The sequence below is a fragment of the Pyrus communis genome, chromosome 17 (genome assembly GCF_963583255.1).
Source record: "Pyrus communis chromosome 17, drPyrComm1.1, whole genome shotgun sequence".
NCBI lineage: Eukaryota > Viridiplantae > Streptophyta > Magnoliopsida > Rosales > Rosaceae > Pyrus > Pyrus communis.
This window is the reverse complement of record NC_084819.1, coordinates 9,009,971-9,025,817: the sequence shown is the minus strand read 5'-3', so window position 1 is coordinate 9,025,817 and position 15,847 is coordinate 9,009,971. Positions and strand designations below refer to the sequence as shown.

Sequence of the window (15,847 nt, the reverse complement as noted above, 5' to 3'; positions counted from 1 at the left end):
ACGTTCCACCAGTGGATATTGTGTCTTTCTGGGTTCAAATCTTATTAGTTGGAGTGCAAAGAAACAATCCAATGTTGCCCGTTCATCTACTGAAGCTGAATACCGGTCCCTAGCCCACACTACTGCTGAAATTACATGGATCTATAAAATTTTCCGTGATATTGATTTCTCTCTCTCTCCCAAGTTCCCACTCTCTGGTGTAACAATATGTGACATCCCACATCGCCCAGGGGAGTGATCCTTAAATGTATATTCTCATCCTTACCTAGCACGAGGCCTTTTGGGAGCTCACTGGCTTCGGGTTTCGTAGGAACTCCAAAGTTAAGCGAGTAGTGCGCAAGAGCAATCCCATGATGGGTGACCCACTGGGAAGTTCTCGTGTGAGTTCCCAAAAACAAAACCATGAGGGTGTGGTCAGGGCCCAAAGCGGACAATATCGTGCTACAGTGGTGGAGCGGGCCTTGGAAATGATCCACCCGGGCCGAGATGTAACAATTTGGTATCAGAGCCTAACCCTGGCCGTGGTGTGCCGACGAGGACGTCGGGCCCCTAAGGGGGGTGGATTGTGACATCCCACATCGCCCAAGGGAGTGATCCTTAAATGTATATTCCCATCCTTACCTAGCACGAGGCCTTTTGGGATCTCCCTGGCTTCGGGTTCCGTAGGAACTCCGAAGTTAAGCGAGTAGTGAGCGAGAGCAATCCCATGATGGGTGACCCACTGGGAAGTTCTCGTGTGAGTTCCCAAAAACAAAACCGTGAGGGTGTGGTCGGGGCTCAAAGCGGACAATATCGTGCTACGGTGGTGGAGCGGGCCCTGGAAATGATCCGCCCCGGGCCGGGATGTGACACAATATTTCTGCAATCTCCCTAGCTTCTAATCTGGTGTGTCATGCCAGAACAAAACACATCGAAATCGACTATCACTATATTCGAGAATTAGTCTTGGCTAAGCTCATCAAGGTTCAATTTGTTTGCAGCCAAGATCAATTAGCTGATGTTTACACCAAGTCTTTGTCCAAAGACCGGTTTCGTTATCTCAAATCCAAGCTTCCATTTGGTTCAATGGTTGATCCCAAGCTCAGCTTAAGGGGGTGTATTAAGGAAAATACTAAAATAGATAAGCAAGCTATTAGTTAGCTAAAACTGTAAACCTTTAGCTGTGGTTATTGTGTAATTAGTTGTAGGAGCTAAAGGCATTACTGCATCAATCCTTTAGCTATATATACTCTCTTCTACTGATGTAATTATTCAGAAAAAGTAAATATCATTTTTACAGAGAGATTTTTTGTTTCTATAATCCATGCACCCCAAAGCCAACATTACTTTGTCTTTCCAATCAGAAATATTATCACCACACAACATTGGAACACGAGATGAATCAAAAGAGATAACTGCAAACCAAAGAAAAACAAATAAATCATGCTTTTGAAATGTAAATTCACACCTTCCTCTGGGCAGAGGTTGTTTAACACAAGAATTTACATATGCTTTAAGGTAATCAAGACATCAAAACCAAAAAATCCATACCTGTGGAAATAGGAAAACTAATACTTATATGTCTAGATTGCCATTTTGCTTTTCACTAATATTAAATATTTACTTCCTGCGGGTAGAATAGTTATTTAGATTACTGTAATTTGTAGATGCCTCATTCCTCATTCCTTACATGATTAAATCACGCACTTTATAGACTTAAGATGTTGCGGCTAATCTTAAATCAACATGAAGCTATTATATATGTATCAACTTACTGAGTACAGATGCAAAGAAACTCATAACATACATGGATATAGCATTAACTTATAGTCTTCATTAATAATGAAATGAAACTCATAATATGAATAGATTAAAGAAGTTTGAACCCTTAAGCACGTTCAAGCAATATCACTTCGTGCCTTGGGTCTGAATTGTGAACAGTATGTACTGAAGGTGGCTCTGATACCACATGTTATCAGTTTTAGTAATCACATTCAGCGCAGCAACATGTAACATATAATTCGAACTAACCTCCAGCCATGATCGACCAACAGCGGGTTTTCAGCAGCACAGCAATATTGAAAGCTCCTGTAACTCTAGTTTAAGTGATCTTCTAGCCTATAGCCACTCGAGAGTACCTTTTTTAGATGGAATATATAAGGCTTTATATAGGCTAGCCTAGGGACCCCTTAATCTCACGTGAAAAGAAACTGACTCCACTAATCCCTCCAATTAAGGGATTCACTGAGTCAAAATCTCCCTCTTATCTATCAACTAGAGTCATGCTCTTAGTGGAATGTAATCAACTAAAGTCATGCATGCAGTGGGTTGTTTGACTAATTCATATCTTAACTAATTACCAATATCAGTAACTAAATATTAATGACTAATATGTGGGCCACCTTAAGTGAAAATATTTGAACGTTGCTAACAGTTCTGTCACTTACACCTATCCGTTGAGTCGTTGACGCACCTCTCCTCGTCGACCAGTCGACTCCTGATCCCCTTCCACCCCTTCCCGTCAACTCTTCCTTACGGTCGAAATATTCAGTTCTTGTATTATTATTTTTATTTAGATTTTTAGAATTTTAAATTTTTTGGTGTGACCTATAGTTGAGGTGGATTTGTGTAATTGACCCTACGTATTAGTATGAAAACCAATTACCGTATGATAACAACATTTTAAGATTACAGTAAATGACAACATCTCAAATATAATAACACATAATATCAAATGCTCATCAACATGTGCGGACATACAAGTTCGTGCAGAGAGATTCTGACATGAAACATGTTGGTTGTAATAATGATCTACACTTTAGTACCACATACACGTGAAGCTGGTGCTAAGTTCATCACATGTAAGAAATAGTTGCCTAATGCAGACTAGTACAGGTTGGCACTTAATGGATCCAATGCGAGTGTATCGATGTGATGTGAACATACATTGCCGAACAAGTACATATCACTAGTATAGGAATGTATGATGAGCATATAAAATATGTATGATCATGCCATGATAGATTCATAAAACTTAGGAATATGATAGTACTTCTAAAGATAAGTGTAATCATGACATGATGTAGAAAAATACTTTAAACAAAGCATTTTTGAAAACTATATAAATATAATGCACTTGAAAATAAAATTCAAAATATGAAGGACGAGATTACCGATAACAATTTCTCCTGGGCTTGTATACAGATCCATTAGAAAAACTCCATTAAAACAATTGAATTTGAAGAAACGAAGTATTGAAACAGAATCAGCATGTAGAAATATCCTAAGAAGGGTTCTATAGTCCATTCCATAAAAAGTCATCAATCAACATTGACCGATCAATGGTTAGAGTCAACTCAAAATTAAGCGAGTCCAAGCCACGTGGAATACGTCGTCGACGGACAAATATTTCGTTGTGAGAAATAGAATATTTCGTCCAATGGAAGGGAATTTATCTGGAATACCCTAATCCAAATACAAAAACAGGTTGGATCCCCGAGTTGTCTTTTGAATTTATTGTCTTGAAGATTCCTCCCCCTTTTTGAAACTCACCCAATCAAAGTCAAGTAGAATACATAATTTTATTTTCAATCTTAAATAAGAAAACGAAAACCATTTGTTACAGGGTTGACAAACACAAGAATCACAACAAAGAACATGCACAGTAGCATAAATTCTTCACGATAAAAACACCCTAAACAATGTCAACATTTTATTTGTACAATTAGCAGTCAAACAGGCAATAAAATTATTCATACGACACCAACATAAGTGACATCGTTAGATTCATGTCAAATGAACCTTAATAAGTTAATTTGTTAGTTTTACATTGGATTTGTGTGCTTGACCAAGATAAAGCCAACAAGTGATCGAAAAGAACCGTCCCGTCGATCACCTCAAATAGAATTGTAAACTGACTTATATTGCATCCACGGCGGAGTTCGTTTGTCCATAATCATTAGTTAAACATTTCCCCAATTTCATGGGGAGGGGGGGCTTTGCCCAGTTACCCGCATCTATAATGTTGTAATGTTTTCCTTCTTCTCATCTTGCCCCCCTTCCAAATTCCACTTCAATGATCTCCTTGTTCCATTCAAATATACTGAGAGGGTTCTGCTTGTTCCATCATCATTTTCGTACAAGAGAGGCCGGTTCAAGTGCAGGATAACTCAGCATTTTGAAGCATCAGAAGACCAGTTGAACAACCGCTGCCATCAACTTGAGTCCATTTCTACGAAAGCCCCCGGATGGAACTTCTTGCACAATGCCTCTATGGCTGATTGAATTCGATCTTGGTCCTGCAACAAAATTACTCAATCAGTTATAGTCATTCAAACAACTTACATGTATATGCATAATACCTCAAGAAATGTTCTAGTACCTTGCCCTCAAAATAGATTATAAGAGGCTCCTTCCTTGATTTGCGACGACAACCTTTGTATTTTCCATGGAAGATCACTATCAGAATTCATGTATGGTATCATGTTGTCCTAGAGATCTAAAGTTTTCAAAGGGCACTCACCAATGTAAAGGTCTGAAAATTCCAGGCAAAGTTTTGACAGAGGTTGAGCAATTTCTACCTGCATTTTTCACCCAATAAAAAAAGAGATGACTACCACACAATTAGTAATACATCAAAATTAGTAATACATCAATTTTGTTATGCATACCCAATTAATTGCATGCTTAGAAATTCCAGAATTTCTAAGAAAATGTGACCTTCTCAATTACCCAACTCAGTACTTTCATGACTAACATTCAGAAAAATGGATACGGTATCCTTCTGATAGTGGACTACATACACAAAGACAACCGACCACTTATATCTCCTGGCATAAGTACTATAAGCTCGTCTGGTGCCTAGGATTTAACTAGGATTTAATTACTCTCTACATTCAAATGTATGTTGAAGAAAGAAATGAAAAAATTTTGACCTAGTTGAAGGTAGAAGATGAATTAGTCATGAAGGAAAGTTATCCCTTCCAATCCCTATTACCCATAAATGGTAGGATATCAACACCTAATAGCTTACCGTTCTAGCCACCTCTAACATTATTTTTTACTTAAACATACCTTGAATTTTTTTAGTTATCCAATCATAGGCACCAAACCAGCCTATATTCCCCCTAATGATTCATCTCATGTACCTTTATGATAAAAAATAGGCCAAGCACAGAGTACAAGAATGATCATTCCAACTTATGCACATAGGGGTGAAGTGATTCACACAAAGAGGATTATGCATAAGATGTTAGAAGTTAAAATGGGAGCTACACTAAGACCATTTGCAACCGAAGGGTCTAGAGGGCCAGAGGGCCGATAATAGCTCGAAAACCATTTCCAACCAAGGGTTAGGCCAAAGGGCTCGTGGGCCCCACGGAATCTAAAAAGGCCAAAGGGCTGAATCCTTGCAGCCAGCCAGCCAGCCCCAGGCTAGCCAGAAATTCTAGCATTCCTGTCGGTTATATCCAATAAGAATTCTAGGCCAAATTTCAAATGCAACGGCTAGCTGATGGCAGCTAGTCGCTATTTTTGAATTTTTTTTTTTTTTTACGCAATTTTTTTCCTATAACTTCTATTTTACAAAATTTGTTTTATATTTTTTTTCCTATAACTTCTATTTTACAAAATTTGTTTCATATTTTTTTTAAATTCCATTTTTTTCCTATAACTTCTATTTTACAAAATTTGTTTCATATTTTTTTTTAAATTCTATTTTTTTCCTAGCTGACGTCACTTAGCCGTTGGATTTGAATTTAAGTTGTTGTTTTTAAATAATAAATTATGTTTGGCCCTCAGTTGGAGACGGTTTTTTGTGACAAGGCTAAAACAAGCCCTATGGCCCTTTGGCTCTCAGTTGGAGATGGAGGCAAATATGGCCATGTACTATTCATTAAAATATTAATATCTTGGAGGGCCAGAGGGCTAACACAAGCCCTCTAGCCAGCCCTCAATTGGAGATGGCCTAACAAACTAGCAGGGATTGCAGTATGTTGTTTGAGGGGTGGTAAAGCTTTACAAGTCTTGCATGCTAATGTTGTGAGATTGTCAGTGTGGACCACCATGGCTTATTGTTTAAACGTGTGCTTCCATTTAACAGTCTAGTAACTAACAAGAGATTGTCTGGAAAAAAACAAGAAGTGTGTTGTGTACGCACACCCAAATTTTCAAGACTTAATTGAAGATATATGGAATACAGAATTACTTACATCTGTAAGGTTTGTTGTCAAGTGCCTAGATACAAATGGTTGCAACGTTGCTAGCACACCGTCAGATATCATTAGTTCAATTAGACAGTTCCACTGCTCCTCCAGCTCCAAGACATTTGTTGCCGTAAGGATTATTACATTTTTACACTTGATCTGAAAGAGTATCATTTGAGTCTATATAATTAGTACTTTACTGATCGGATGTATATATACACACAAATCACTCAAGAGGACACTTTTAGATTATCCCCAGTAACGATATCACAAATTCTAGCTAACAGAACATACAAAAAGAAAAACTTCATATGTGACCTTTCAAACACATACCAAAGGGACGATCAGCTTTTCATGATGCAATAGTTCAGTGATACCTTCAGGCAACAGAGCCATCTGAGAAGGCAAAAGCAAGAATACAATCAAATTCATGCTGTGAACTGTGAAGCTTCTAGCACAATAAGGTATGTAAATAACTATTTATGGGAACATACTAATAGTACACAGAAAGTAACAACCAACAGAAATGAGAAAAAAAAAAAAAAATGCACAATGAGATCATGATACATTGCATTAAGTATAAGAAACTCTTGACATCCAAGTACCTCATTCCGGTCACCAGTGCATTGATCACCTATAAGATGCCTCAGATATTCTTCAAATTCTTCATCAGGAGCCTAAACGATGAAGATTCACCAACCTCAATATTGTTAGAGGCTTAGAGAAAAACTAAAAAATTTCGACAAATTAGGACATCTCAATGATATTCCTATGGACTCCATTTTACAAGTCCATGAATGTTGAAGGGTTAATACAGATTTCCCTTTTTTTCCAAAAATGAAATACTAATAGATTCGTTAACATATCACTCTCTATGTGCTTTAGAAAGCTCAGTCAAAATAAACATACCAGACGAACCGCGAAAGCCTTTGCAACACCAGCCAAAGTGACATCTGAGTGCAGTGGGCCAACCCCTCCATACATAAATACCTACATAGTAATGTCAAATAACATTGGCTAGAGATTAGAACAAAAAGGGAAAAATCCCTCAATCCATTTCATGATTAAAAACCACCTAAGAACTCTCAAACAGATTGTAAAGATTTACCATATCATTAGTTGATTGGCGTCGCTCGACTTCTTCGGCCACAGCATCTATCTGTTACCAAGAGAATGTCGTGGAAATGAAAATGTAAGGTGATTTGAGTAAATGTTTCAGTTTCCATGCATAACTGCACATCCATTATTGCAGTTACATATATTGATATATAGGTAACTGAACTAGGCGAACTATGTTTAACAAATTATATTGCAATGGTAACTCACATCATTCCGAACAACAACAGTTTGTGATACCGACCAGCCAATAGAATGGAGCTTTTTACACAGTGAAGGCCCTAATTGATCCTCAACAGTGCCAAACCTGAGCTATCAAACAGATAAAGAAAAGAATAAACTTCAGTAACAACATTAGGTTAAGGTACAGAAGATACTATGACATCTAAACCGTGAATTTTACCTTTCCTTCATGTTTTGAAGTTACGTAATATTTAATACTAAGTCAGTTTTCTACACATGACTGTTTATATTTTCCTTTGCATAAGCGATAATTAAAAAATATAAGAAAAATAATGATCATGAACAGGGACACGATGACTAATAAAGTTAACTCGAAGTGCTAAATTAAATTTCATTAGGGCCTAAACACAATTTTGAAAAATTTAGTAATCCTTCAGCCTTAAACTGTGAGATAATGAAAGGCTACTGAAAACAAAAGAGAATAGTTGAACAAAATGGTTTGTACTGATTCTGTTAACTACTGAAAATCCAACAAAGCGCCTGAAACTTTTTAATAAGTAATCACTGATCATCAATATCATGGCGCAACCAATGGAATACAGGATTTCATATTATCATGGCGCAACCATACTATTATGGATATTGATTGGAACAAAAGAATGTAGTACCAACGAAGGACTTACAGAATCTCATCCCCCACAGCAATGGCTGAGGCCATGAGTAGGCCACTCTTATGTAAGCCCACACCATCAAGGCCATTGATAGCAGCAGGCTTATTCCCATGAACTGAAGGAGGAAGTTTTTTAACCCTCCCGGCTCTCTCTAATCTTCCATCAGAAAGTAAATACGCAGGTCTAAATACTTCTCTGTTTTCAGATGAATTGTTAATGCTCAATAATGCATTTGGAACTGTGTCATGTATGCTTCCAATTGAAGTATAACTGTGAAAACGAAATAACATGTCAATTTCGTTGAATATGACTAAACAAGTATAACAGAAGAGTACAATCAAATGAAACGTTATGATGTCAGCATCAGGAACCAACTCAAAATATGGTGAGCATTGAAAAAAGTCAAGCATCAAAGCAACAGTTCAAGCCACATACCCTTGATCATAAAGACTGCAGTACTGCAATTTGCAAGTTAAGAGAAAGGCCCACACATCTCTGCAATGAAACACATGGAAGTCAAACCCCACGAACGTACAAGAGTTTTGAATTTGGATAAAGACGAAGCCTCCTGTTGGTCTAATGCAACGAGTAACTAAATTCTATAGCTTAGAATTTACTTCAGTTTAGAATTTAGATCAAATACACTTCTAACTCGCACTTAATTGTCATATTTAAGCATATAATTCAGATCATATGACATTATAAAGCCTCATGTTGCATTATCAGTAGTTACCTGATACCTAATAGTAGAATTATCTTCTTGTGTCTTATCCAGGGCTTTGTGTGTTGTTTCTCAATAAGTGGAAATTTTGTATATAGATAACTCATTTTTCTTTCTTTAAAGGAGAAAAGCACTATAAAGGCAATGTTGCTTCTAACAGAGCTTTCCATATGCGGAAAAGAAAGAAAATAGATGAGAGAGCTAAGGGTGCGAAACATACCTGTATGACCAATCCAATATAGGATTCACCCTCATGAAGAGTGGCCATCCAACTGAACTAGGAGAGAATTGATCTTGACCAACCTGCGAGTCACAAGAGTTAAGGCATCTTTGTAGGAAACATCTGCAGAATAATCTGACAACAAAAGATATATGTTCAATTGATTGTATCTTTGTGGATACAGAAAATCAATTACCGCAGTAGGATCACCGATTCGGACACCAAGGAAAATAGCTTTGATTGGTTTTGATTTAAGTAAATTTTCCAAACCAGACTTGAAATCAGAGCGGATGATATCCAGTTGCAAACCATAGCTGCTTAAAAAATAATATGTTACTAGAAGGCTACATCTCGAACCTTTAAATCTATCCTAAAACTAGAACTTATGATCCTCAATGACATTTTAAGACATAAGTAAACAATGAGAGTAAAACAGGAAGCATCTCTCACGTAGTGGCTGCATCATAAGTAAACGAGTTGATTTCAGGGAAAGCAGATGGGCTCTCAAAATATATCGTTCGCATAGGAAAATCTTTCACATCCTCGTTAGAACAGCTTTGCTCCCCTTTATGCAAATAGTAGCCAGCCCTGAGTAGGTGCAACAAAACCTACACAATCAAGTTACTAATACTTGTTAGGTTTTTCCATCCCATGATAAGTTGTCCTAAGTCTATAAGGAATTATAGTCTTCGAGGATTAAATTGTTTTCCCAATTGGAGTTGTTTACCCAATTGGAGTCAGTTTCTCAACTGGAGTAGGATTTATAACTAGATTCCAATTGGGATTAATAATCCTTATTGAAGAAGACCTTTATTATGTCTATATAAAGGGGCTATTGTACTAGTTTTAAATGGAAGGGAGCAAAACAATATTTTGTATACCACTCAAGCGATTAGAGTGAGAGACTATTGTAAAGTGTGTGCAAGAGAAAAGAAAAAAGATAGTGTATTTCTTGTTCTTGTTCTTTCAGGTTTTTCGTCAAGTCCTAGTTCTAGAGATTTGGCAAGATTATTGGTTGTACTTATTATTGATATAGTGAAAGATTGTTGTTGCTATCCCGTGGACATAGGCGCATATTGCTGAACCACGTAAATTCTTGGTGTTATTTATCTTGGTTATTTGTTTTTCGATTTCCGGAGTTTGTTCTATTTTTCCCATTCTTAAAAGCGATATTCTCAACAAGTGTTATCAGAGCCAGGTTTGGCTGATATCCGTTTAGAATGGAGGGTGCAATTATGATGAAACTCACCCGCTCCAACTGGGTTACGTGGAAATCAAGAGGAGGACATGATTTACTGAAGGTGTTAAGAGCAAGCCAGCAAGTATGTCTGATGCTGATTGGACCAAGATGAAGATAAGCGATGTTTTCTGGCAAAGAAGTCTACAATTGCCTTTGCCAATGACGATGGTAATTCTGAGCAGGGGGAGCCTGGTCAAGAGAAGTTGGGTCAAGTGAATTTTGGTCAAGAGATGTTCGATCACATGGAGTCTGGTCATGTGTATTGCGATCAGAGGAAGCCTGGTCAAGAGAAGCAATCCTAATTTTTGGTATACCTTCCTCATGGTCTGGAAGGGGAGATTATTAGGTTTTTCATTCCATGATATAACTGGAAGTTTGGTCAAGAGGAGCAATCCTATTTTTTGGTATACCTTCCTCATGGTCTGGAGGGGGAGATTGTTAGGTTTTTCATTCCATGATAAGTTGTCCTAAGTCTATAAGGAATTATAGTCTTAGAGGATTAAATTGTTTTCCCAATTGGAGTTGTTTACCTAATTGGAGTTAGTTTCTCAACTGGAGTAGGATTTATAACTAGATTCCAATTAGGATTAATAATCCTTATTGAAGAAGACCTTTATTATGTCTATATAAATGGGCTATTGTACTATTTTTGAATGGAAGGGAGCAAAACAATATTTTGTATACCACTCAAGGGATTAGAGTGAGAGAATATTGTAAAGTGTGTGCGAGAGACAAGAAAAGAGATAGTGTATTTCTTGTTCTTGTTCTTTTAGGTTTTTCGTCAAGTCCTAGTTCTAGAGATTTGGCAAGATTATTGGTTGTACTCATTATTGATATAGTGAAAGATTGTCGTTGTTGTCCTGTGGACGTAGGCACATATTGCCGAACCACATAAATTCTTGGTGTTATTTATCTTGGTTATTTGTTTTTCCAATTCCAGAGTTTGTTCTATTTTTCCCATTCTTGAACACAATATTCTCAACAATATTATCAATGACAAAGATAGCAACTGAGAAAAATGGATAACCAATAAAATCACTAGTAAACTTACAGTTGAATCCTTTCCCCCATTGAAGCTGAAGGCAACCTCTTCAATACTGTTGATGAAAACAATTTAGTACTTGCATATAGACTATAGAGAGTGACTGTTCAAATCTCAATGTTTCAAAAGTTGAGTTTAAGTGTGAAATTTCGAACTCTAAGGTATATGGAGAGCAGGAGCACCTCAAGTGCATATATTTATTTTATTATTTTCCAATGCTGTTTGATTCAAATGTATACATTAATTAGTGACATTCATCCCTTAATCTCCTAATAATGGTTGAACAATTTTAATCCATTTGATATGGGATTACTTTCCAGATAAGGTTGCAAGATATTCAAAATTTCACAAAGAAATTTGCAAGCGTAGTCTGATTCATATTGCCCAAACCGCCAGCAACACATGGTGTATACATCCAAAGGTTCTTCAACGGATAGCGACAAACCAGGCAATAACCAACAAGGAAAAGCAGAGTAACATTTACTAAGAATAAAATCCATCGCTTAGATTCAAATAATTATTTTACTAGATACTTCCGCACATCAATATCCAAGTACTTGCTTCTACCTTTAATTAAAATCAAAACAGTATCAGTAATCAACTAACCAACTTATTTGTTTTTTTCTTTTTATTATATTGCAGGTTTAGAGCACCTGACAGAAATAGCATTACATAATACAGAGTTAAACATGTTAAAATTTCAGAAACAACGGTCTGGCAACTGCATTGAGTTGAAAATGAAAGATGCACGGGGAGGAGACGAAAGGGAGCAGAAATATTGTTACAAAGTAATTGATACAGAGTTTTGCGCTCAACCCATTTAATTTCTGAGAAAATGTAGTAAAAATAAACCAAAAAAACGGTTTCTATAAGTTTCATTAACACTGAACCTACTTATAACTACTTGTTTCAGTTCAAAAGTCCTACATATTTCTTAAAATCTACAGAACCCAAAGCAACAATTCAAAAACCCATCTCCTTGTCTAATCCCCATAAACAAAAATAAAAAAACCACAGCATTCAGTTCACAAAAATTGCAGAAGCTCGAAAATTCACCAAAAACAAGCAATGCCCAGAAGGGAACAAACAAAGAAGAACTTACGAGTAGAGCGCAAGAGCTCTCTGAATAACATAGATAGCATTGTTGTACTTGGTCTTCAGCCTTCGATCATCACACTCTTTGATTGCCTTGTCAATCTCCATCTCCGCTCTGCAAAATATAACAAAAAACACAAAACCCAGTACAAATTCATCAAACACTCAGTTAAACGAGCAAATGGGTTTCACAGATTCAACAAAATTTGACTTTTTTCCTCGAAAACCAACCAAATGGGTGCTCTCAAATCCCAGAAATTCGACCTCTTTAACAAAAATCAGCAAAAGGGTTTGCAGAAATTAACCAAAATTTGCAGTCTTTGCTTAGCAATCAAGAAATCTCACCCGAATATACCAGTCTTCAGAGAAATGGAAGTCTTGGAGAAGGGAGCTGGCTATGGAGTTGAAGGTCGAATGGGAGTAAATTGATTGAATATCCGAAGGAGTTTTGAATCAAAACGAAATTGGGTTTTGGGAGTATTACGGGTTGGATGGATGCCACAAGTCGTTTATCTGCGAACGGGTTTTGGTTTTTGCGTTGGTCTACTTGGAATTTGCAACCGTGATATCAAAGCTATGGGCTTTTCCAGTTGAAACCGAAATCGGCAAAGCGGATCGGCACGTTACAGTAATTATATGTCGACAAAATTGTTTAGGGAATATTCAATCACGTTTTTCCATTAAATGTCGACAAAATTGTTTAGGGAATATTCAATCACGTTTTTCCATTAAATGTCGACAAAATTGTTTAGGGAATATTCAATCACGTTTTTCCATTAAATGTCGACAAAATTGTTTAAAGGTTGGCAAAATTGTAAAGAGATAAATTTTATTTTTGAGAGGCATGGAAAAACGTGAAATAAGTGAACCTGTAGTTTTAAACCTCACAAGTTGTTTTTGTGTGTATGTGATGAAGTGAAATAAAATCACTATGGCATAAATATAGACATAGTCTACGAATGTAAGCGCAATCACATTTCTATAATTACAGTGTTATTTTAAACGTGAGATTTATAGCGTGTGAAGACTGCATATTACTTGAGATTTAAAGTTTTTATATCTCTCGCGAAGCAATTTCATAAATAATAGAGAATGCCATGAAATTATTATCCAAAGAATTCAAGTAAATGGCATAAAGCTCAAAATATGTACTCAATAACTGTTATAAATAAATTTGGTATAAATTGCCTCAACGAGTACCTTTGTTAGTTCAAACTAAATTATATTTTTGCAACATACCTTTAAAAGAGTTAAAGAGTTTTAGCATGACTCTTGAAGAGCCTATAAGGCTATTTGCAAATATGGTTAATATTTATCATGGAGTTTATACCACTCCTAGTTTATTTTAAATCCTCGAATTGATTTTGTATTTATTTGTTCTTAGCAGGAACACAAGTGGTTGTTGTCAACTCCCGATTAACTTCTGCACTTCTTCAAACTTACTATCATTAGGAGGAGACAAGTGTAGTTGTCCATTAGGGAGAGTCGACAATATGCTATAAATAGACATATATGTGCATTGTGCTCTTTTCCCTTCGACCAGGTTTTTATCACACTGGGATTTTCCTGTCAAGGTTTTAACGAGGCAACATTATGTGCATCCAACACCATATCAATATTTCATCATCAGGGTGCCCGATTTTTCTCCTTTGCTTAGGTTTTTTCCCATTGGGTTTTCCAAGCAAGATTTTATCGAGGCAACTACTATTGATTTGTGAACATCAAGGGGGCAGTGTAACAGCCCGTCCCGAGAAATTTTAAAAACGTAGCGTGAAAAGACGATTTTGCCCCTAGCGTGATTTTTCGTTGTGTAGTTATTCTTTTTGACTTGGTGTGGCTGGTTTTGCACCACACACTCACCCTCACTATTCCCCCATCCTTGCACCTGTTCCCGAGTTCCCATTCCTTTCCCATTTTCCTTGAAACGTACGGACACACCCACACACCCATCAAACCTTTACAGATCGAAGAAACCAAGCACATATTCAGGCTCGTGAGGCTTGTAGGAGTCCAACCATACCCATTTCAGGTAAGAATACCTTCGTTTTCACGTCGAACTCACGATGCCCGATTTTGGGTACTGTTCATGCTCACGTGATTTCTCACGTTTTTGGGAATTTCAAGCTTGTAGGAAGCTTGGTGAGGTCCCTAGGAGGCTCGGGGTGGTTCGTTTGAAGGTTTTGGACGTCGGGATCACGAGTTTCGAGGTTGGTCGGAGTTGGGGTGATTTTCCAGGTGAGATTTTGTAGATTTTAGCACTTGAAAGTGGTATGATTGTGTTCCTCTCGTTGTAAGCTTCATTTTGGTACCAATTTTGTGAAATTTGGTTGAAAAACGAAGAAGATATCAAGGTTTAAAATTTCCCGGTTTTCCGGCGCTAAAGGCTCGCCGGAGAAGACGACGGAACATTCCATCAAATCTGACGGAATATTCCTGACGCCGTTAACGGAATCTGTTAGGGATAACGGAATATTCCTAACGGCGTCAACTGACGCCGTCAGCGTGCTAGGCACGTGCCTGCACGTGGCCGGCGCGTGTGGCCGTGCCTTGGCCGGCACGTGGGGGCGCGTGCGGCGGTGAAAAATTATTTTAAAAATATGGGGATGTTCCTGAGGTTGAGTAGATCACGTTGGTGTATTCATACACCCTATTTGAGCAATATATGAGAAGTTATTTCTAAAGGTTGGTTATGTGCTTTAAAATTAACGTTTTTGTAGTTGTTTCGCATATAGGTGATACCTTTTCCGAGGACGAGCGTGGTCACTCGAGGCAGGGGGCTACAACCCTTCCACATATCAGTGAGTGGGCTTTTGGTTTTCCGTATATACCTATATACTTATATTTTCCCAGAAATTGATTTGAATTGTTAATTGCCATATGCCATGCATTATATTACCATTGTTTATGCATCGTTAGTTACATTATTAGTCGTTTATATTTATATGCATAATTGGTGTTGCGGACGCACAGGTAAGTGCCAGGTAAGTGTTATTCATGTTTATATTCAGTATAGATTTGAGATGCTTAGAGAGCTCATAACCTGCACCCCCGGTGTTAGTGCTCCCGCCCAGTGTAGGGCACAGTCCTTCACGTGATGTTCACCTCCCGCACCACACGCTCAACTTGGATCCAAGTTAGGTGCACAGTCCTGTCGTATAGACCACTCTGGGTGGTTCCGAGTTGTAAGTGACCCGCGATTATTCGCCCAGCCTTCACGTGATCGTAGCACTTGAGCGTATATATATGTTACACCCAGGCCTGTCGTACAGACCACCTTAGGTGGTTCCGACGCGTGTGCAGGTCCAGTTAGTGAGATTGAGATTTGAGCTCTAGATGCAGCCGTACAGGTCACGTTAGGTGACTCCGGCTGCCAGATT

At 37.6% G+C, this 15,847-nt stretch overlaps 1 protein-coding gene across 2 annotated transcripts; it reads right to left on the bottom strand.

Moving 5' to 3' along the window:
• Nucleotides 1–3,674: 3,674 nt before the first annotated feature.
• LOC137721698 (uncharacterized) lies at nucleotides 3,675–13,142 on the bottom strand. 2 transcript variants are annotated; one of them, XM_068460724.1, is made up of 17 exons: nucleotides 12,816–13,142; nucleotides 12,478–12,585; nucleotides 11,385–11,430; nucleotides 9,544–9,701; nucleotides 9,290–9,407; nucleotides 9,094–9,176; nucleotides 8,588–8,647; nucleotides 8,165–8,422; nucleotides 7,509–7,605; nucleotides 7,291–7,341; nucleotides 7,092–7,172; nucleotides 6,788–6,859; nucleotides 6,516–6,578; nucleotides 6,189–6,362; nucleotides 4,502–4,559; nucleotides 4,361–4,413; nucleotides 3,675–4,277 (listed from the first exon to the last, which is right to left on the bottom strand). In XM_068460724.1, exons 2-17 carry the CDS (start codon nucleotides 12,576–12,578, stop codon nucleotides 4,194–4,196), a joined length of 1,557 nt encoding a protein of 518 aa, XP_068316825.1. In that variant the 5' UTR covers nucleotides 12,579–12,585; nucleotides 12,816–13,142; the 3' UTR covers nucleotides 3,675–4,193. The 2 variants fall into 2 exon arrangements, with proteins under 2 accessions (XP_068316825.1, XP_068316826.1); XM_068460725.1 differs by having other exon boundaries at nucleotides 6,189–6,341; nucleotides 12,816–13,141.
• Between the last annotated feature and the right edge of the window lie 2,705 nt (nucleotides 13,143–15,847).

Excerpts from the sequence above, each read along its gene's own strand:
- LOC137721698 (XM_068460724.1), bottom strand. The coding sequence starts at position 12,578 with ATGGAGATTGACAAGGCAATCAAAGAGTGTGATGATCGAAGGCTGAAG. Across the intron at positions 9,702-11,384 it reads ATGGGGGAAAGGATTCAACT|GTTTTGTTGCACCTACTCAG; the intron begins GTAAGTTTACTA and ends TTGATTGTGTAG. Across the intron at positions 8,423-8,587 it reads TGCAGTCTTTATGATCAAGG|TTATACTTCAATTGGAAGCA; the intron begins GTATGTGGCTTG and ends TCGTTTTCACAG.